The sequence below is a fragment of the Giraffa tippelskirchi genome, chromosome 5 (genome assembly GCF_054371585.1).
Source record: "Giraffa tippelskirchi isolate mGirTip1 chromosome 5, T2T-mGirTip1v1.2.pri, whole genome shotgun sequence".
NCBI classification, from domain to species: Eukaryota; Metazoa; Chordata; class Mammalia; order Artiodactyla; family Giraffidae; genus Giraffa; species Giraffa tippelskirchi.
In genome coordinates this window covers 71,814,177-71,837,228 of record NC_137279.1, presented here as the reverse complement: position 1 = coordinate 71,837,228, position 23,052 = coordinate 71,814,177, and the positions used below count along the sequence as shown (strand labels likewise).

Here is a 23,052-nt window from a genome sequence, read left to right as displayed (position 1 = left end):
TTTAGTTCCTCTTTGCTTTCAGCCATAAGGGTGGTGTCATCTGCATATCTGAGGTTATTGATATTTTTCCCGGCAATCTTGACTCTAACTTGTGCTTCATCCATCCCAGCATTTTGCATGATGTACTCTAAATATAAGTTAAATAAGCAGAGTGACAATATACATCCTCGTCGTACTCCTTTCCTAATCTGAAACCAGTCTGTTGTTCCATGTCTGGTTCTAAGTGTTGCTTCTTTACCTGCGCACAGATTTCTCAGGAAACAGGTAAGTTGGTTTGGTATTCCCATCTCTTGAAGGATTTTCCACAGTTTGTTGTGATCCACACAGTCAAAGGCTTTGGCATATTCAATAAAGCAGAAGTAGATGTTTTTTTCTGGAGCTCTCTTGCTTTTTTTATGATCCAACAGATGTTGGCAATTTGATCTCTGGTTCCCCTGCCTTTTCTAAATCCAACTGGAACATCTGGAAGCTCACGGTTGACATACTGTTGAAGCCTGGCTTGGAGAATTTTGAGCATTACTTTGTTAGTGTGTGAGATGAGTGCAATTGTGCTCTAGTTGGAACATTCTTTGGCTTTGCCTCTCTTTGCAATTGGAATGAAAACTTTACAGAAATGCTTAGCAACTTCTCCATGGATATAAACGTTCTCATTCATGCATGATGCTGTGCTTAACAATAAGGAGTAAACACTGTTAACAACAAAAAGTAGAGAAAAAAAAATTCAAGTTTTGAAAGGACGTCATACGTCAGAATTGAGAAAACTCAGAAATCAGTGTGAGGAACTCAGAAAATAATAAGAAAAAGTTAAAAAATCACTTTGAAAATGAAAGTGAAAGTAGGAGAAACACACTGAGAAATAATGCCTTATAAGAAACAGTAGATGAAAAGAAGAGCCTCTTAAAAAAATATGTCTTTTAGAAAACTCCTGGAAAATAAATCAAGGAAAGAGATGTAACATATTTGATGAATATGTTAAAAGTGGAAGATCATCATAAGAGATCTGATAAGTGAATGATTGCTGTTGTTCAGTTGCTCAGTTGTGCCCTACTCTCTGCAGCCCCATGGACTGCAGCACAATAGGCTACCCTGGCCTTGTATGAATGACTGGAGTCTCTGAAAGTAAAATCACAGCAAGGATATACAGCAAATATTAAACATTATGATGCAAAGTTTTCTGGATAAAAGGGTTTGAAGCTGTTTATTAAAAAGAATAATGGGTATATTCTTGCAATGACTAATAGCAAATGAACTGTAGTAAAGCTACTAGGTTTTAAAAATAATAGTCCTTTGGGTAGCTGGAATAAAAGAGAGGGAGAAATATAAGGGAATAAAAACTAGAATTTTAAGAGCCTTTTTGGAGAGAAATTCTTTGTGTTAGAAGAGAAGAGACAAACACATTTAAGTAACACAAGGAGAGAAGCGATGAATTATGAACTTTTTACCAGCCAAGCAGAATGAGTTTCAAAAGTCCTTACATGCAAATAATGAAAGATCTAGAGTATATTGATCTCCTATGACTAGTGGAATGAGCAGACGTGAGAAAACAGAATCCTTAAAGACAATGACATGCGGACAGATATAAGGACTAAATTTGCAGTTCCTTACTCAGCAAAGACTGAGTTGTGTGCGAAGGTGGAGATCTTGGTGGTGGACACGAGGGTGATTGCCTTACAACAATTCATTAAGTTCTACCTCTGTTGAGGTTGCTTTTCCATACATGTGTGTATTTTTACAAAAAAGTATTTAAAAAGTAACAAGATAGATTAAAAACTTTAATGAAACACCTTACCTATAAATATTGAACATAGAGATACATACAGAACTTGTAGATAAAACTAACACTAAATCTATACAACAAAACAACTTAAGTTATACTAAATGAGGGCTCTCAGGAAAGAAGCAGTGAGGCCTCCCATGGTCTGGTCCAGATGAGGCTCCTGGTGCTGTGGCGGCTCCATCCCCTCTGGGGTCCAGAATGGGGTCCAGGTCTTCAGGAATTCAGCGTAGAGCCTGCAACATGAACACAGGTGATGGAGTCCCTGGGAGGTGCACTGTCAGACAGAGGAGGGTTCCCGGGGGAGGGTGTGCAGGACCCAGAAGACTTCCCAGGATCTTAACTTGGCTTTGGGGCTCAGATCTGCAGGGCACTGGGTCTGTTTGCTGGTCTTTTCTGAGGATGCTGTCTGTGAGCGGGAAGTGTTTAGAAATGTCCCACAGAAGCAAGTACACCTGGGCATCTGGCTGGCAACCCTCAACTGATGGGTCCCCTGGATAGTGAGACTCAGGCAGACGAACAGGGCATTCTGGGATGCAGGACTAAAAGTTTGAGTCCCCTTTTCATTTCAAGCCCTTGGAGGAGCATGAGGTGAGATGACACAGGGATAGGAGAACCTGCCACCCACCCTACACTCAGTACAACTGCTCCTGAGACCTGAGTGCTGGAAATGGACAGACACCTGGGGTCTCTCTTTTCCCTAATAATCCTTTCCAACCCCCAGCCAAACTCTTCTGAGGTTTATGATTTTAAACTGGCATTATGTTGTTGTAATAAAAATGTATATTTTATATGTTTAGCATATTGCGGCATTAAAATTGACAAAAGACACTGCTTTTTAAATGGTAATAAAACAAGATATGTTATTAATGACAGACTTGGAAAAACATAAAAGGAACATGAGTAACTTGAATCCTGCCCCTCATCCCAAGTGTGCTGCTCCGTCTCTTCAGTCGTGTCTGACTCTGTGCAACCCTATGGATGATAGCCCACCAGGCTCCTCAGTCACCGGGATTCTCCAGGCTAGAATACTGGAGTGGGTGACCATTTCTTTCTCCAGGGGACCTTCCCTACCCAGAGATCGAACCCGAGTCTCTTTCCTCTCTTGCATTGACAGGTGGGTTCCTTACCACCAGCACCATCATCCCAAGTGTACACGGCACTGAATTGCATTCTGGTGTTTCTTTATTTGGGAATTGGAAACACACACAGAAAAAAAAACAGAACCTCCAACTTCAGGTTGAGAAAAGGTGCCTGAGGTGACCAAGGACCCCAGGGTTCCAGAACCCGAGGGACCCCAGACTCGGGCACCCCCAGGCTGGCTGGGATCCTCAGGACCAGGGAGCACCCAGGGATGCAGAGCTGCCAGGTGACCCCCTGCCTGCACGAGCTCTGGTCTCCTTCACTCTGATCCCAGGAGCCAGGACTGGGGATGGAGGGGCTGCCCCAACCTCTCTCTGCAGCCGGTGATGGACTAGGGATGCCCGTTGTTGCCTTTAGGGGGGTTGGAGGGCAGAGCTGGATACTGCTGAGGGAGATGAGGAAGCCCCCAGGGGGGACCTTCGAAGAGAACACACTGGGACGGCAGCTCCTGGACTCCTACACACAGTGGCCCCACAGTGCCCCCCCGCTTCACCGGAAATATAAGAGCTGCAGGCAGAGCCAGACAAGCAACCTCAGGGGCATCTGGGGATGGGACCTGTACCCTGGGGAGATGTGCTCAGGGCATCCTCCACTCATCTGCACGGATTGTTACCACGCTCTTGTTTCCACTTTTGTGGTCACACACAGCAGCAGACCCTAGTATTTTTGCTGGTTATTCTGAAGCACCACCAAGCAAGTTGAGGACATGATGGAGACACATGACCTTGTCTGCCTCACCTTTTCACCCCAGGTCCCACGTTCACTCTTGCTCTTTCTGGTTTTCTTTATCATCATCATCATCATTGTTGATATCTTCAAAAGCATTCCCCAGGGAAACAACCAGAGAGTTTTCTGACATCTGGAAGGAAGAGATCAGTCAGGCAGGTCCACGCCCTGCCAGGGCAGCAAAGTCGCCATATGGAGGAGCCCAGGGCAGTGCAGACTTCATGGGGGCCCTTCAGCTGTGTGGGTCCAGACCTGCTGACTACAGCCTCAACTCCAGCTCAGGCCAGTTACAGTGATAAAGTCAGGTTCAAGGGTGCAGACATGAGGTCAGGGGACAGGGCGATGCTAACAGAGTAAGGGAATAGGGCTGCAGACAAATTCATAGGTTTTATATAAGCTCCTAGGATCCCCAGTGTCTACAGGAGACCAGGTGCTCCAGGAGGATAATCATAAAAACATGGAAAGAGGAGATGGGGAAGGGATACAAAGAAGAGACTATGGATCACAAAAAGAAAATTTTAAGAGGTATGAATGAAATAAATGACCTCCATATTTTTGCTCTCCTTCTTTGAGTGTTCATCATCTGCCATGTAATTTTCTGGTGTCTGAGGGCAGAGGCCATTTGGAGAGGCTGTGGGAAAACAAAGGGGAGATTTAGTCAGGATGTCACTTGGAACCCCTGGTGTCCTTGTCTCCAGGGACAACCCAGGGCCTCAGTGTTTCACCTCTTCAATGAAAAAGTGAGTCTCTGACCTCCAGCATCCTGTTGCCACCCTCAACTTGTCTAAGTGTGACCAGGAATGATGCTGTGACAGCCTGTTCCTCCTCCAGGCGGTCACTGTCTCCATGCATCTCTGCCCACGACCTTGCTTGCCTCCTTCGCCCGCTGCTTCCTCTCTACTTCCTTCCTCATTTCTCTCCTCTAGTCACTGTTCCTTTCCTTCCTCCTTGAACCTCCACCAACCCTAGAGGTTACAATGTGGACACATTGGAAGAAGGACCATGGGTGTATGGCTACAATCTCCAATCAGTCCATTATTTAATGAAACAATCCTTCCCTCCCAAGGAGGACCTGGGATGGACTTGAGAGTGTTTTGTGCCCTGGGGGAGGGAAGGACAAAAAATTCACATAACAGAGACGCTCTCGTTGCCAGGGGTGACCTTAGTTACTTGGGAGATACTTAACGCTCACAGCAAAACCTTTAAGTTTTGCAGGCCCAGGGGATAGAGACAAACACTTCCAATTTCATTTAGCCAGAATGATGTGACAAGGGTCACCCATAAACACATGGTAGCACCAGGTTTGCACTGAAACTTGGAAAATTGGGAGGGATGAGACGTGGCAAGGTGTAAGGAAAGGACAGAGGATGGGGCAGGACTGTCTGGATGGACCAGTGGGTTCTGACAGCAGCAGTGACCCCAGGACCAGCTGTGCTGGGACTGCTCAATCCCAGGAGACCAAGGTCAGCAGGGCTGTGAAAGCAAGTGTGTGAAGAAGCCCAGTGGACCCTTCACAGACTCTAGAATCTGCAGTTATGGAGGGTCTCTAGGAGCAGCTGGACATGGACCTCTCACACGGAAGCACCTTCAGCACATCAGCCTTCACTGGTTCGGAGGCTTCAAGAGTCCGAGCCCAGGCAGGGACCCAGATCCTGTGTCCTGTGACTCATCCACCCCTGGGAGTGCCTTCTACATGAGGGATTAACAGTGAAGACACACATGAGTGGAAGTCACAATTCCTGAAAGTGGAGGAGAAGAGAATTGATGTGCACTACAGGGGCGTGGTCTCCAGTGTCAAGTGACAGTTTTGTGCCCACTAGGATATGGCCATCATAGTTCAACACGCAATAGAAAACAGAGTCTGCAGTGCACAATACCCTAGATGCGCTGACCAGAGACCAGGCTTCCATACTAGTCAGTGACAAAAGCAGGAAAAGGAAGCTCTTACAGGAAAAATAATCTTTGAAGAGAAAAGCAAGAAAAGGTCATTAGAGCACAATGCAAGTCCAGGACATAATTTCTCTATCATATCATTAAAATATGAAAAGAATAAGTCTACACACATTTCCTTCTTCCTAATTTCATGTTCTCCTTCCTTAGCCTCCAAGCAGGGTGCTGCTGCCTCTGCTAAGTCGCTTCAGTCGTGTCTGACTCGGTGCGACCCCATAGACGACGGCCCTCCAGGCTCCCCCGTCCCTGGGATTCTCCAGGCAAGAACACTGGAGTGGGTTGCCATGTCCTTCTCCAATGCATGAAAGTGAAAAGTGAAAGTGAAGTCGCTCAGTCGTGTCCGACTCTTAGCGACCCCATGGACTGCAGCCTACCAGGCTCCTCCTTCCATGGGATTTTCCAGGCAAGAGTACTGGAGTTGGGTGCCATTGCCTTCTCCACCAAGCAGGGTGTTTAACGCTAAATTTCCAGGAACCCTCTCCCATCGGATCCCAACTGAATGTTGTTTCCTACTTATGTCCCTTCCTCATCACTGCACCAAATGCTCTCCACAGTGCATTCCATAGAAACACAACCATGAGCAACAAGGTTGCTCAAGTGACCCACCCACTTCTGCTCCAGTTGAGGCCCTGCTGGCTCTCACAGCATCACCCTGAAATTTTTCCTAGGATTCTGGAAAGACACTCCACTGTGGGTAACAGATGGCAGTCATCTGTGTTCTGTCCAGTCAGAGCCCTTCAATAAGACACTGATTTCAGTTGCAAACCTAAAGACAGAGATGCTGAAAGAGTCAGTTTTCAACCTCTCACTTCTACAGGCCCATTAGAGCTCTCACCTTCATGCTAACCAATCTGAAATTCCAAGTGGTTTTGACACATGTAAAACATGCCTTTAAGCAAATTATAACAGTCACATCTGGCTAGCGGCTACCACATTATAAAACACAACCACTATATAAGTTTATACATGTGCACGTGCTTAGTCACTGCGTCATGTTCAACAATTTGCGACCCCATGGACTGTAGCCCTCCAGGCCCCTCTGTCATGGAATTCTCCAGGCAAGAACACTGGAGCGGGTAGTCATTTCCTTCTTCAGGGGATCTTCCTGACCCAAGTTTCAAACCCAGGTCTCCTGCACTGCAGGTGGATTCTTTACCATCTGAGTCACTAGGGAAGATTAAATGAATCTGGAAATCAGTACCACTTGTTCTAACACTTCTGCTAGATTGTGGTAGAACAGTTTTTGGAATGCCAGGGGACTTTGTTACAAGGGAGGGTGTAGGGCTTCCCAGGTGGCTCAGTGGTAAAGAATCTGCCTAGCAATGGAGGAAACATGGGTTGGATCCCTGGGTTGGGAAGAGGCTTTGGAGGAGGATGTGGCAAACCAATGTAATATTCTTCCCTGGAGAATACATGGACAGAGGAGCCTGGTGGCATATGGGTCCATGGGATCTCAAAGGGTCAGACAAAACTGAGTGACTGAGCATGCAAGGCTATATAGAGGATGTTACCACCCCTCTGCTATCTTCCCTCTCCTGATTATTTCCTTTGCATTTTCTGGCCATTTCAAGATGGCTGTTTGCTCATAGATTAACAAAGACAAGACTTCTGCCCCATGAAAGTATTTAGCCTGAGGGGCTAAGAGAGGGATATTACACTCTGCTGGTTTACATGGTAACCACCTTAACCAAAGAGCCAACCTCCTGCTGATTCCCACTGTAACTGGTAGACTCCCTATCCCCCCGAGTGAAGAATGCTGCAGCTGCTGTCTTCTGCCTGTCCCATGCTATCCACAGTAGGTGTATCTCCAGGATCCTTTTACTCCAGACATGGAAATCATCCCATCTATTAAACCTCTGATATCTCTGTCAACTCTGGGATCTTTCTTTGGTCTCAAGTCTAGATAAGCACAGGACTTGCACTCCTGTGAATTGTACCCCAACAGTTTCTGCAGACCATTTGACTGGCTTGATTGGATGATTCATTTGCAGGTATTTCCTGGGCTCATGCACACATCCCAGGTACTCATGAGCCTTTGGGACACTGAAATGGCAATGTCAACACCCAGATCTTAGAGGAATTCCCAGCAGGTGCTCCTCGTGAAGGGACAGGAATGGACACAGGGCCCAGGGTGCCTGTGCTGAACATCATCAGAGAAGAGGTGAGGAGGGAGAGAGGGACATCGTGTCTCCTCGCGAGCCCATCCCTCTACCACTGACTCTGAGATCAGGGATAGAGGGACACAGGGCCTTCAGAGAGACATGACCAGTACACTGAACACTACACACCACACTGAGAGAGTGACACAAGGCACGAGGAATTGACATGACATTCCATGCTCATAGACTGGAGACTTAGTACTGTTGACATTTCTACACTACCTAAACCTAAGTACAGATTCATTGTAACAGCAATCAAAATGTTAATGTCATTTTCATAGCAATAGAGAAAACAAGTCCAAAAATATGTATGGAACCACTAAGAACTCCAAATAGACAAAATGATCTTGAGAACAAAGATCAAAGTTTCTCACCTCTTGATTTCAAAAAACATTACAAAGTTATTGGAATCAAAGCTGTATAATACTGATATAGAAACTGATGCATAGCCCTAAATATCAGAATTAAAAAAAAATCAAACAGGTAAACTCATGGATACAAAGTGAAATGAAATTCAGGAAGGTTCTAAGACAACAAAATAGGGAAAGGGTAGTCTCTTCAACAATCAGTAGGACGAAAAGTTAACCTACAGAAAAATTGCAAACCATATATCTCATTAGGACCTCATACTCAAAATATATCAGAAAATTCCACGGCTCCAATGCAAAACAAATACAAAAATAAAAGGTAAATAAATGAGTTGAGGAGTGTGCAAAGCCGGTGATCAAAACCATCTGGAGCTTTGGTCTGGAGGGAGTAGTGGGTTCTAAGGGAGCAGTCTCCCAGGTCCTGCTGCTCTGAGTCTCTGACCTAGGTCTGGTCAGTCCCAGGTGGCCAGGTCAGCAGGGCTGCGAGAGCAAATGTGTAAAGAAAGCCAGTGGCCCCTTCACACTCTCTAGAATCTGTGGCCATGCTGGTCTCTAGGAGGACATGGACTGCTCTCACGTGGAAGCACCTTCAGCACAGCATCCTTGGGGAGGTGTGGTGCTGAGATGAGCTCCGGGAGACTCAGCCCAGGCAGGGAAGCCAGAGCACGTGTGCTCTGACTCACCCAACCCTGAGAGCACCCTTTACATGAGGAATAAACAGTGAGGACAAACGTGAGGGGACGCCACAAGTCCTGAAAATGCAGAAGGAGAGAGTTCACGTCTCACCCACTACCTGACACACTGCCAGAACTTGGTCTCCAGTGTCAAGTGACTGTGACAATTTTGTGCCCACAAGGATGTGGCCAGGATAGGAGAATTTAAACATAAAGCCAAAGTCCCTCATACATAAAACCCTGCAGGTACTAACCAGAAGCCAAGCTTTCACATTTATCAGTGAAAGGACCAGGAAAGAGTAGTCTTGTCAGAAAGGACATTTTTAAATGGAAAAAAAAAAAGAGATGTCTTTAAGCTCAGCACAATATAGCATATGATCACATGGGTCTATAAAATCATTAAAATATGCAAAGAACAAATCAAAATTCTACACATCTTTCCTTCTACTTCCTCAGTTTATATTTACCTTCTTTCATATCCAAAAGTTAGGTGTAACCCAAGTGGTCCTGGAACCCTCTCCCTGTTAATCCCACCTGAGAGTTGTTCCCTACCTGCATTCTCTTCTGCATCAGTGCTGCTAATACTTTCCAGGAAGCAGTCTGCAGAAAGGCAACCATGAGCAATAACACAGTTATTATACAAGTTGACCCACCCATTTCTCCTTCTCCGCTTGGCTCACATAGCATCTCCCTGGCCTTTCCTCCAGGTTCACAGACCTCCCCTGTGTTTGTGGAGTCAGAGCCCTTCAACAAGATGTTGATCCCAGTTGCACAATTTCATATGAGAGAGAGTCGCTTTAACCTTACACTTCTACAGGCCCAATATAGCTCTTACATTCAAGCTTACAAAGCTGAAATTCCAACACTTATGGACACACTGGAAATACGGCTACTGTCATCAACAAATGTGTGTTTTTTGTGACTTTTAAAAAATATGTTAATTATTGTTTGAAATATGTTAATTATAGAGAGGGAGATCTGACCAGTGGCCACTACATTGGAAAGGTCAGCTCTCATAGCTCCAAAGACAAGGAAAAGGCAACTAATTGCCTCTTGAGGCTTTTCTCTGTTGTAGACAATTTGATGCCCTGATGAGATCATTCATATGTAGGTATACCTTGGGCTCTTGAACCTAGGCCAGGCATTGGGAGAGTGCTTGTGAGCATTCCAATAGTAAGGTGAACACTCAGATTCAAAGCAAACTCCCAGTAGGGGGCTCACTTGTAGGCAGCGGTGAAGGGCATGGCCCAGAGCTCCTGTATGACAAGTAACTAGAGAGTAGGTACAGAGGGGAGGGAAGGGACATTCACAGTCTTCAAGAGCCCATCTTTGCCATCTCTGACTCTAGAGGTCCCAAGCAAGGCAACACAAAAGGCCACTTAGGAAGTGAAAGATTTGTGCACTGAAAACCATCGAATACTTTTGAAAGAAAGAAGAGACAAGTAATCAGAATACCATACCATATTCATAGACTGGAATGTTTAGTGTTGTTGACCTTCCTATACTCCTAAAAGTGATGTACATATATATTGAAACCACTCACAAAGTCTCATGTCATTTTTATAGAAATGGAAATAAAAAAATCCCCCAATACTAAAACTTTTGCAATCGAAGAGAAACCCAAAGAGCAAAAACAATCTTGAGAGCAAAGAACAACAATGGGGCCTTCAGGCTTCCTGAATTCAAAACAGGTAAGAATGCCACAGCAGTCAAAACTGTGTTCTACCTGCAGCAAAATAGGCAGAGAGACCAATGACTCATAAGGAGGGACTCTTGAATAAATTCACACATGTGAGGCCAAATGATCTTTGCCAGGGTTCTGAAATGATCAAGTGAAGAAAGGAGGGTCTCTCCTCAGCAATCAACAGAAAGGCGATTGATGGAATGAGAGGAAGTATCTGCAAACTTTGTATCTGAATAATGGGCCAATATCCAGAACATATAGCAACTACTACAACTCAGCTTCAAAACAACAACAGGCAAATAGCTGACTTTAAAAAATGTGTAAAGGCTTCAATAGACATTTCTTCATAGAAGACAGAGAAGTGACCAATATACATAGGAATAGTGCTCAACATCACTAAGTATCAGTGAAATGGAAACCAAGTCAAAAGGAGATATCACCTTTGAGGTTGTGTATTCTAAAAAGAAAATAAAAGATTTTGGCAACAAAGTAGAGAAATGGAACTTTTGTACCTGTTGGTAGGAATGTAAAATGACATAGCCGTTATGGAACAGTTTGGAAGTCCCTCAAAATAGTATTAAGAGAACGATCATAAGATCCAAGAATCACTCTTTTGAGTTTATGTCCAAAGAAGATAAAATGAGAATGTCCAGGAGATACCTACAATCACATATCCGTTGCTGTATCGTACACGAAATCCAAGAAAACTGCCCGGTGTCCACGGGCAGATAAATTGAAAAGAAACTGTGGTGTATACACACACTGGAAGGTGTTTCAGCATTTAAAAATGGAGGATATCTTGTCATTCGCAGCACTGTGAATGAAGCTTGAGGATATTGGTAAGAGTGAAATAAGGTAGTCAAAGGAGGACACGTATTGCACAATTCCATTTACCTGAGGTTTCTAAAAGAAAATTCAGAGAAGCAGAGAGTAGAAGGGTCGTTCTAAGAACTGGGAAGAGGTTGACCGAGGGAGTATCTGTTCAATGGTAATAAAATTTTTGTTGCAGGATGGAAAAGTTCTAGAGACAAGCTGAATAGCACAGTGCATTGAATTAACAGGACTGACTGGACACTTCAAAGCTTAAGAGGCAAATCTGGACTGAACTTCATCTATGCTTTTAGGTTCCTCTTTCTCAGATTCCTCTAGACCTGGGTGTGGCATATGGGTACCACCAGGGGCTCCCTGCAGAAGGAAGGAGCCTCCCCAGTACTGGGGGCCTTGATTGAGGGGGGAAGATTCATTCTGAGGCTCTAATAGGAAAGAGTTGGAATGAGGGAAATGGCAGAGTGATGAATCATGACCAATCAAAATGCTATAAGACCTAGTAAGAAATGGGATTTATGGTTAAATGAAGGTGTGATTGACCCAAGAGGGGGATACTGAAACACGGTTTTGTTTTTTGAGAATCGTGTAGGGCGTCACTGGTGCCTCAGTGGTAACAATCTACATGTCAAAGCAGGAGATACAAGCTCAATCCCTGGTCTGGAAAGCCTCCACATGCCGTGGAGAAACTGAACCCGTCAGTGTACCACAAGGACTGAGCTGTGTTCTAGAGCTCAGGAGCCACAAGTGCTGAGCCCACCTTCCAAAACTACTGAATTCCAAGAGCCCTAGAAGCCATGCTCTGCAACAAAAGAGGCTACTAAAGCAATAAGCCTATGCAGCTAGAGAGATGCCCTCACTCTCCACCTGTAGAGAAAAGCCTGCACAGCAATGAAGACCCAGCAGAGACAAGAAAAAATTTAAGAAAAATTAAGAAGACTCCAGTAAACATTCTCCTGGGTAGTGATGGGATTTGTCTCTCAGGGTAATGGAAGTCCCCTTGGTATAAAATCAATGGATACAGTGAATGTGTATACTTGGTTTAATTTTTATATACATACTCATTAATGGTACATGGTGATGGGAAATTTTGGGGGGAAGTTGATACCAGTAACAGTGATGTTCAGGGTGACAACTATCCAGGAAAACACAACACAAAAAATTCACAGACACATGAAGAATCACACTATTCATTACACATAGAGACACACCCAGTCCCATGGACACAAACCTACACTATGAACCATAATACAGCTTCTTCCTGGAACTACAGTAATCGTCCACATTGCTCTACTTATAAATTACTTTCTATCACCAGGGCCCCTATACTCATTGCCAGCAGGAATTTGGAATCAGTTTTCCCTCTACACTAAAACCAGAGAGAAAGCCCCAACTTTCTTATTGACAAAGTTTATCTCCCAAAGTGAATGATTCTAGAATACATACCACTTTCACATCCTGAAAGGGCCACCTGCAAGTACAGAAGAGAAGATATCATGAGGGTAAGATCACATAGATGCACAATCTTTGGTTCATTTGGTGACAGCTCCTGATGAGGAGCAGTGGTGGAGTCCAGGGAACACAGCAATATCAGAACACACATACTCAGGATGAAAGGCAAGACCTTGGCCTGGAGGATGGAACTGCCAAGATGATGTGGGTTGGAAATTGCAGAATTCTTTTCTTAGAGGAAATCTTGCTGCAGGAGAGAGAACTCTGTACTCGACAGGGTGTAATGGATGCTAATATTTTGATATACTGTGGACTGAGGCATCATGATTTGGTAACAAGTATCTCACTCCACATTATCCCAACCAAGGGAATTGTCTCTATCTGAAATGAACACCTTCAAAGACTCATAAGTTAATTCTACTGAAAGAGAAAGGAAACAATATTTCTATCTCAGACCAGAAAAAAAAACAATGAACAAACAACTTTCCTTGGAGACACATGGAGTCTCTTCGGTCCTGTCACAAGCTGGGTTGACTGGCAGGTCCTCAGTGAAACCTAGAGGGACACAGAGTAACTGTTAGAACACTGGTGAGGCTGCTCAGGAATCATGCACGGAGTTTTCTCTTTGTGTGGACTTGGGGTGCTGTGTATGAATGAGGGAGGTTAATAAGCAGGGACTGAACTAGTGTTCATCCATCCTCTTTAGAGGAGGAAGGAAAGTAAAGGAGCAGTGGAAGGAAATGAAAACAGATCTTTGGCTTTCTAGCTAGAGGAACCGAATCAACATGAAATATTCAATCTAAAAAATGGAAAACTCTTAAACGTGTGCACTGTTCAACGAAAGAGACCCATGACTCCTCCTGTTCATGTTGAACTCCTGCTAAATTGTCACTGTCTCTTGATTTTTCCCAGATCAGTCTTCCTCCAGGATCCACAGTTGCGGCTATTGTTCATCATGTTTTCTATGAGGCCTTGTACTTGATTTAAAGTAAACTCTGTTAGAGGACTGAAATCAATCCTGGGCAAAGTATGCTATTCTGTTAATTCACTAATTACTTGTCTCAAAGAAAATAAAATATACAAGATTTGATATTACTGAATTCCTACCATTTAAAAATAGCCATTATGAATAATATAGTATTTTTCTATCAATATTCATTTTCTATACAGTGAGTACATTTCCACTGAGTCAGTAGCTGTCCATACTTACAGGGGCCATCTGTTTAGTGGGACAGTTGATTATAGAAAGCACAGTTCCTCCACCAGGTCTTCCTGGGGAGCTAGAGGGACAGAGTAGCTCTTCGGACACTGGTGAGGCTACTCACCAGTTACTCAGCTTTTTTTTTTTTTTTTGATAGGGACAAGGGGTGGAGTGTATGCATGAGGGAGGTAAGTAACTATGGACTAAGCTGCTGTTGAATCATCCTCTCTGCTGGATGAAGGAGAGCAAAGGAGAGGAGCAGGAAAGAAATGAAAGAGAGATTCTGCATTTTAACTAGTGATCTAATGATAACCTAACCATTGGGGAAAAAAGAAACACTAAAATGCATTCCAGCTTTAAATGACAGAGATGAACGTCCCTCCTGCTTGTTTCGAGCATCTGCTAAATCAGCCCTGGATTTCTTCCTAGACCACTCCCTCCCCAGGATCCAAAGTTGCAGCTATTGAACTTACCAAGTTTTCTATGAGATTTTGTTCTTGATTAAAAGCAAGCTCTGTTAGAGGACTGAATTCAATCCTACTTTTCCAAATATCTGTTATCAATCATGTGATATTTTTCCCAGTCTTCATTTTTCCAAGCAATATTTGCATGTCCACTGAGACAGTGGCTGTCCACACTGACAGAAGTGATACATTTAATGGGACAGTTCATAATGGAGAAGAAGCATAGGGTGAATGCTGACTGTCTCTGACCCAGCTGTTTAGGAGATTACAATGAGTCACGGTCATTAGGCTAACTACCGAGTTTGAACGTGAGATCTATTTGACATGTTCCTTAGAGTGTGTGCTACCAGGTTTAATCAATGTAAGGCTTATGGTAATGCTGCTGCTGCTGCTAAGTAGCTTCAGTCATGTCCTACTCTGTGCAACCCCATAGACGGCAGCCCACCAGGCTCCCCCGTCTCTGGGATTCTCCAGGCAAGAACACTGGAGTGGGTTGCCGTTTCCTTTTCCAACGCATGAAAGAGAAAAGTGAAAGTGAAGTTGCTCAGTCGTCCGACTCTTAGCGACCCCATGGACCGTAGCCTACCAGGCTCCTCCGTCCATGGGATTTTCCAGGCAAGAGTACTGGAGTGGGGTGTCATTGCCTTCTCCAGCTTATGGTAATATCACCCAGTAAAATGAAATATCTCCCTAATGATAATCTGCTTTATTCCTTGTTTAAGCAATGTCACTACCACCAACAGATAGGACCGACATTGTCTACACAAGGCCACACAACTCTCACAATCTGTGAGTTCACCAGGAGGATGTGACCCCGAGGGGATTTTCACACTAATGACTGTGCCAAAGTTGGCTGTTACTCCACCTATGCTTGTCCTGGGTTCCATGACCACTGGGCGCACCTTATAATGATAGGCATGGTCTGGAACTCTGGAGCTGCTACTACCTCCAGGCATAAACATAGATGCAGGGACCCCCTTCCCCATGACTAGGATCCCATGGCTGAGTGATAAGTGCAGGTCAGGGGTCCAGAGCAGTCACACTGGGACCACCCCTAGGTCCTCAGTTTGACTTGTCCACTTAGGAGGTCAAGAGCTTGGGCCATTTTTCTCAGCACCATCTCCATCTGAGGAAAATGAATATGAACCAAACTGGAGGGATGGCTGAATTGAGGAAAGAATCAGGTAATGTATAGTCAGTGTGCAGTGGTGATGAGAAGCATTTAGAAAGTTCACAGTTGACTTGTGCTGTGTAAGAGGGAAACATCTCCTGAGGAAACACACATACACAGAGCTTCAGAAACACAACACATGGGCTCACACATGGGCCTCCAACCCTGATTCACACAAACCCACAACCTCTAAATGATGGAGTTGTTTCCAGGGCCCATAGAACACAGACATTGCTCTTTCCTGGGAAATTAGTCTCTTCTCTGCACCCCCAGCCCTCACCCACTGTAGGAATCAAACATCAGGGCGACTCTCCAACCAGAGCCAGAAAGAGAGCCCCACCTTCATCAGCTAAATTGTTCCTCAGGAGAAGGATGATCCCTGAATACTTACCGTGTTCACTGGCTGCTCCGGCTGCCTGTGATTAGAGAGAAGAAAACAGTGTGAGGGTGTCAGCATCATGTGTTCTCTGCAGTAACTTTATTGTTATCTGATTTTTTTCCTCGGGTAACTAAAACTCTTTAAAAAGTCAATCATTCCCAAAGAAAACACAGAGGACCCTTGTTGAAAAGGCTGGGCTGTTTCACTTAAGATCTTTCAGTTTCAAGGAGGAAAATATCCTACTGATGAAAGTACCTACAGTAGTAGCTGATGGTATTTTTTAGTGTCCTTTTGAACCAGGTCTGTGTTGATAATAGATTTATCCTCAATATTTCACCAGCCAGGAATTGCAAACATAAGTGTTAATATGTCTTGTCAGATTACTATAACTGTATTCCATTGAATAAAAAATAAAGAAGTGAAGCCACAGTCTTATCTGAGATACAGACAGTTGAGCTTACCTCCAGGGTACTCAGAGGCTGTTCCTCTGCCAAAGCCTGGGGCAGTTGCACCTCCAGGTCCTCCTGGGGAGCTAGAGGGAAACAGAATGTCATCAGGACAGACGTGAAGCTGCTTACAAATATCTCAGGTTTTTGTTTGCTTGTTTGATGGGCACATGGGGTGGAATGTGTACATGAGAGTGGTTAGTACCTATGGACTGAGCTGCTGTTGAATCATCCTCTTTGCTGGATGAAGTACAACAAAGGAGACAAGCAGGAAGGCAATGAAAGAGAGTGTCTGCATTTAACTGGTTATAACCAAACCAGTGGGGAAAAGTGAAACATTAAAATGCACGCCAGCTTTCAATGACAGAGACCCATGACCTTCCTGCCTGTTTAGAGCTTCTGGTAAATCACACCAATCTTTTGGATTTCTTCCTGGATCACTGCATCTGCAGGATCCGCTGTTTCAGCTATTGTACTTACCAAGTCTGTGAGACTTTATTCTTGATTAAAAGCAAACTCTTGTTAGAGGACTGAATTCAATACTACCTTTCCAAATAGCTATTATCAATCATGCGATGTTACTTTCCAGTCTTGATTTTCCAAACAATGTTTGCATGTCCACTGAGTCAGTGGCCGTTCACACTCACAGAAGTCATACATTTAGTGGGACATTTCATTATGGAGAGGATGCATGGAGTGAACCTGACTGTCTCTGACCCAGCTGTGCATGAGATTTACAACAAGAGTCATGGTCACTAGACTAACTATCAAGTTCCACTGTCAGATTTATTTGACAATTTCCCTTGAGTATGTACTACAGTGTTTAATCAATGTAAGGTTATGGTAATGTTACCAGTACAATGAAATACATCTCTGATGATAATCTGCTATTGTCCTTGTTTAAACAATGACAGAAACACCAACACATATGACTTACACTCTACAAAAGGCCACACAACACTCGGAATCTGTGAGTTGACCAGGAGGATGTGAGTCCCGAGGTAATTTCCACAATCATGACTGTGCCAAAGTTGGCATTAATCCACCTATGGTTAGCCTGGGTTCCTTGACCACTGAGCCCACCTTATAATGATGGGCAGGATCTGGAGCCCTGGACCTGCGAGTACCACCAGGGAAAGTCATAGATGCAGGGATCCCCTTGCCCCATGACTGAGGATCACGTGGCTGAGTGGTAGGAGCAGGTCACTGGTCCAGAGGAGCCCAAATGGGATCAACCCTAGGTACTCAGTTTGGCTTTTCCACCTGGAAGTCAAGAATTTGGGCCACTTTTCTCATCACCATCTTCACCTGAGGAAAATCAATATGAAGCTAGTTTGAGGAATGGATTCCTTGATACCTCAGTTGTTAAAGAGTCCACCTGCAATGCTGGAGACCTGTGTTCGATCCCTGGGTTGGGAAGATCCTCTGGAGAAGGGAAAGTTTACCCACTCCAGTATTCTGGCCTGGAGGATTCCATGGACGGTATAGTCTATGGGGCTGCAAAGAGTCGGACACAAACTTAGTGACTTTCACTTTTGTTTTTGAGGAAAGACTGAGTTGAAGAAAGAATCAGGTAATGTATAGTCAGTGTGCAGTGGTGATGAGAAGTGTTTAGAAAGTTTACAGTTGATTTGTACTAAGGCGGTAACATCTCCTGAGGGAACACACACACACAGCTTCAGAATCATACCACTTGGGCTCACACATGGGCCCCCAACTCTGATTCACACAAACCCACAGCATCTAAATGACGTAGTTGCTTCCAGGGACCATAGAACAAAGACATTGTTCTTTCCTGGGAGATCAGTCTCTTCTCTGCATCTCCAGCCCGCACCCCAAGTAGGAATCCAGCATCAGGGCCACTCTCCAACCAGAGCCAGTCAGAGAACCCCACCTTTTTCAGTTGGATTGCACCTCAGCAGAGTGATGATCCCTGAATATTTACCGTGTTCATAGGCTTCCTCAGATTCCTGTGATTGGAGAGAAAAAAACAGAGTGAGGATATTAGCATCTTGAATTTTCTGCACTAAGTCTTCTGTTATCTGGTTTTTGTCCTCAGATAACTAAAACTCTTTATTTCAGTGGCTCCAAAATAAAACAGATAGTCTCCTGTTGAAAAGACTGCTCTGTAATACATAAGATCTCTCAGTTTCAATTTAAGCAACAATCACAAATTATTTTTCAAGAAAGAAAACTTTCTGCTGAGCAAATTACCTACAGTAGTAACTGATGCTGTCTTTTTTTAATGTCCTTTTGAATCCGGTCTGTGTAAATAAATAGATTTATCCTCACTACATTCCCAGACAAGGAATTGCATGTCTCAGTGGTAATGTAAATTGTCAGATTACTATAACTGTATTCGACTGAATAGAAAATAAAGAAGTGAAGCAACACTCTTATCCCAGATTAAGAAAGGTGCGCTTACCTTCACAGTACTCAGAGGCTCTTCCTCAGCCCAGTCCTGGGTCTGTTCCACTGCCAGGTCCTCCTGGGGAGCTAGAAGGACACAGAATAGCCATTGGGACACAGGTGAGGCTGCTCACTAATCACTCAGGAACCTTCTTTTGGGCGTGTGGTGCATGGGATGAAGTGTATGCATAAGGCATTTTAACTACGGACTGAGTTGCTCTTGAATCATCCTCACTGCTATATGAAGAAGAGCAGATCAGAGGAGCAGGAAACAACGAAGCAGAACTGAATTTTAACTAGTGATAACCTCACAGCTTGGGAAAAAAGAAACACTAAAATGCATGCTGCCTTTCAATGACAGAGATTCATAAGACTCTTGCCTGTTTATACCTTCCGGTAAATTGCCACTGTTGAGAATGATTTCTTCCTAGATCACTGCCTCCCCAGGATTCACACTTACACCTATGTACTTACCAAGCTTTCTATGAGATTTTGCTCTTTTTTTAATTTATTTTTTAATTGAAGGATAATTGCTTTCCAAAATTTTGTTGTTTTCTGTCAAACCTCAACATGAATCAGCCAAACGTTAACATGTATCCTCTCCATTTAGAACCTCCCTCCCATCTGCCTCCCCATCCCACCCCTTTTGGTTGATACACAGCCCCTTTTGAGTTTCCATTTTACATATGATAATGTAAGTTTCCATGTTACTCTTTCCATACATCTCACCCACTCCTCCCCCCTCCCTATGTCCATAAGTCTATTCTCTATGTCTGTTTCTCCATTCAGTTCAGTTCAGTTCAGTTCCATCACTCAGTCATGTCTGACTGTTTGTGACCCCGTAGACTGCAGCACGCCAGGCCTCCCTGTCCATCAGCAGCTCCCAGAGTTTACTTAAACTCATGTATATGAAGTTGGTGATGCCATCCAATCATCTCATCCTCTATCATCCCCTTCTTCTCCTGCCTTCAATCATGCCCAGCATCAGGGTCTTTTCCAAAGACTCAGTTCTTCACATCAGGTGGCCAAAGTACTGGAGTTTCGGCTTCAACATCAATACTTCCAATGAATATTCAGGACTGATTTCCTTCAGGATGGACTGATTGGATCTCCTTGCAGTCCAAGGGACTCTCAAGAGTCTTCTTAAACACCACAGTTCAAAAGCATCAATTCTTCAGCGCTCAGCTTTCTTTATAGTCCAACTCGTACATCCATATTTGACAACTGGAAAAACATAGCTTTGACTAGACAGACCTTTGTAGGCAAAGTAATGTCTCTGCTTTTTAATATGCTGTCTAGGTTGGTCATAACTTTTCTTCAAAGGAGCACACGCCTTTTAATTTCATGGCTGCAGTCACCATCTGCAGTGATTTTGGAGCTCCCGAAAATTAAATCTGTCACTGTTTCCACTGTTTCCCCATCTATTTGCCATGAAGTGATGGGACCAGATGCCAATATCTTAGTCTTCTGAACGTTGAGCTTTAAGCCATCTTTTTCACTCTCTTCTCTCACTTTCATCAAAAGGCTCTTTAGTTCTTCTTTGCTTTCTGCCATATGGGTGGTGTCATCTGCATATCTGAGGTTATTGGTATTTCTCCCAGAAATCTTGATTCCAGCTTGTGATTCACCCAGCCCAGCATTTCTCATGATGTACTCTGCATATAAGTTAAATAAACAGGGTGACAATATAGAGCCTTGACATACTCCTTTTCCTATTTGGAACCAGTCTGTTGCTCCATGTCCAGTCCTAACTGTTTCTCCATTGCTGTCCTGTAAATAAATTCTTCAGTACCATTTTTCCTAGATTCTGTATTTATGTGTTAGAAAATGATATTTATCTTGCCATTTCTGACTTACTTCACTCTGTATAACAGGTTCTAGGTACACATACCTCATTAGAACTGCCTCAAATGCATTCTTTTTTATGGCTGGTAATATTCCATTGTGTATATGTACCACAACTTCTTTATGCATTCATCTGTCGATGATTATCTAGTTTGCTTCTGTATTCTAGCTATTGCAAATAGTGCTGCAATGAGCAATGGGATACATTTGTCTTTATCAGTTTTGGTTTCCTGAGGATATATGCCTAAGAGTGGGATTGCTCGGTCATATACTGGTTTTCTTGGAGAAATGTCTGTTTAGGTCTCTTTCACACTTTTTGATTGGGTTGTTTTTCTGGTATTGAGTTTTATAAGCTGCTTGTATGTTATGGGAATTAATCCTTTGTCAGTGGTTTCATTTGCTATTATTTTCTCCCCTTCTGAGGGCTGTCTTTTCACCTTGCTTATAGTTCCCTTTGCTGTGCAAAAGCTTGAAAGTTTAATCAGGTCCCACTTGTTTATTTTGTTTTCATTTTTATTACTCTAGGAGGTAGGTCCTAGAGGATCTTGCTTTGATTTATGTCATTGTTTTGTCTATGTTTTCCTCTAAGAGTTTTATAGATTCTGGTCTTACATTTAGGTCGTTAATCCATTTTGAGTTTATCTTATATATGGTGTTAGGAAGTGTTCTAATGTCATTCTTTTACAAGTAGCTGTCTAGTTTTCCTGGCATCATTTATTGAAGAAGCTGTCTTTGCCCCATTGTATATTCTTGCCTCCTTTGTCAAAAATAAGGTGCCCATGGGTGCCTAGGTTTATTTCTGGCCTTTCTATCTTTTTCCATTGGTCTATATTTCTGTTTTTGTTCCAGTACCATACTGTCTCGATGACTGTAGCTTTGTAGTATAATCTGAAGTTAGGAAGGTTGATTCCTACAGATGAGATTTTGTTCTTGATTAATAGCAATCTCTGTTAGCTGAATGAATTAATCCTACCTTTCCAAATAGCTATTATCAACCATGTGATGTTTTTCCCAGTCTTCATTTTCCAAGCAAAATCTGCATGTGCACTGAGTCAGTGCCTGTTCACACTCAGAAAAGTCATACATTTAGTGGGACAGTTCATTATGGAGAGGAAGAATGGGGTGAATACTGATCTTCTCAGCCCCAGGTGTGCAGGAGATTGACAACAAGAGTCATGGCCACCAAGCTAACTGTCAAGATCCACTGTGAGACCTAATTGAAACCTTCCCTTGAGTGTGTGCTACCAGGTTTAATCAATGTAAGGTTTATGGTAATGTCACCCAGGCCAATGAAATATCTCCCTGATGATAATCTACTCTTGTCCTTGGTTAAGCAATGAGACTAGCACCAAGAGATATGACTGACAGTTTCTGCACAAGGCCACACAACTCTCAAATCTGTGAATTGACCAGGAGGATATGAGTCTCGAGGTGACTTTCACAGTAATGACTGTGACAAAGCTGGCATTAATCCACCTAAGTTTGCCCTCAGTTCCATGACCATTGAGCCCATCTTATAATGATGGTCATGGTCTGCACCTCTGGAGCTGCTAGTACCTCCAGGCATAAACATAGATGCAGGGAGCCCCTTGCTCCATGACTGAGGATCCCATGTGAGTGGTAAGTGTAGGTCAGGAGTGCAGAGCAGACACACTGAGACCACCCCTATGTTCTCAGTTTGGCTTTTCAACACAGGAAGGTTAAGAGGTTGGGCCATTTTTCTCAGCACCATCTTCATGTGAGGAAAATGAATATTAACCAAATTTGAGGAATGGCTGAGCTGAGGAAAGAATCAAGTAATGTATAGTCAGTGTGCAGCGGTGATGAGAAGTGTCTAGAAAGTTCACAGTTGATTTGTGCTGTGGAAGAGGGAAACATCTCCTGAGGAAACACACACACACACAGAATCATACCACTTGGGGTCACACATGGACCCCAACCCTGATTCACACAAACCCACAGCATCCAAATGATGTAGTTGCTTCCAGGGACCATAGAACAAAGACATTGTTCTTTCCTGAGAGATTAGTCTCTTCTCTGTACCTCCAGCCCACACCCCAAGTAGGAATCCAGCATCAGGGCCACTCTCCAACCAGAGCCAGTCAGAGAACCCCACCTTTATCAGTTAGATTGTACCTTAGCAGAGTGATGATCCCTGAATATTTACCGTGCTCACTGGCTTCCCCAGATTCCTGTGATTGGAGAGAAGTAAACAGAGTGAGGATGTCAGCATCTTGAATTTTCTGCACTAAGTCTTCTGTTATGTGGCTTTTGTCCTCAGATAACTAAAACTCTGTATTTCAGTGGCTCCAAAATAAAACAGAGAGTCTCCTATTGAAAAGACTGGTCTGCTTCACATAAGATCTCTCAGTTTCGATTTTA

At 43.7% G+C, this 23,052-nt stretch overlaps 2 protein-coding genes across 8 annotated transcripts in view; one reads left to right on the top strand and one right to left on the bottom strand.

The window, feature by feature from the left end:
- The window catches only part of LOC145505193 (uncharacterized), a 133,980-nt gene that overhangs the window by 13,417 nt on the left and 97,511 nt on the right, over positions 1-23,052 (top strand). The window lies entirely within an intron of this gene.
- LOC145506691 (uncharacterized) overlaps positions 1,760-23,052 on the bottom strand; it is a 28,543-nt gene continuing 7,250 nt past the window's right edge. For 2 of the 7 annotated variants that reach the window (XR_014054182.1, XR_014054183.1), the window contains exons 6-16: positions 22,838-22,862; positions 18,842-18,912; positions 18,362-18,386; positions 16,432-16,502; positions 15,983-16,007; positions 13,239-13,310; positions 12,750-12,774; positions 9,347-9,394; positions 4,189-4,274; positions 3,656-3,776; positions 1,760-2,010 (exon numbers count right to left, since the gene is read on the bottom strand). Coding sequence is in view for 4 of the 7 variants with exons in the window: in XM_081491941.1 (XP_081348067.1) it covers positions 3,678-3,776; positions 4,189-4,274; positions 9,347-9,394; positions 12,750-12,776; positions 13,245-13,310; positions 15,983-16,007; positions 16,432-16,502; positions 18,362-18,386; positions 18,842-18,912; positions 22,838-22,862 (543 nt within the window). In the remaining 3 variants the exon portion in view is untranslated. Of the gene's footprint in view, positions 2,011-3,655; positions 3,777-4,188; positions 4,275-9,346; positions 9,395-12,749; positions 12,777-13,235; positions 13,311-15,982; positions 16,008-16,415; positions 16,503-18,310; positions 18,387-18,810; positions 18,913-22,837; positions 22,863-23,052 lie in introns of all 7 variants that reach the window. The other 5 variants (XR_014054181.1, XM_081491941.1, XM_081491944.1 and 2 more) reach the window with 5 other exon arrangements.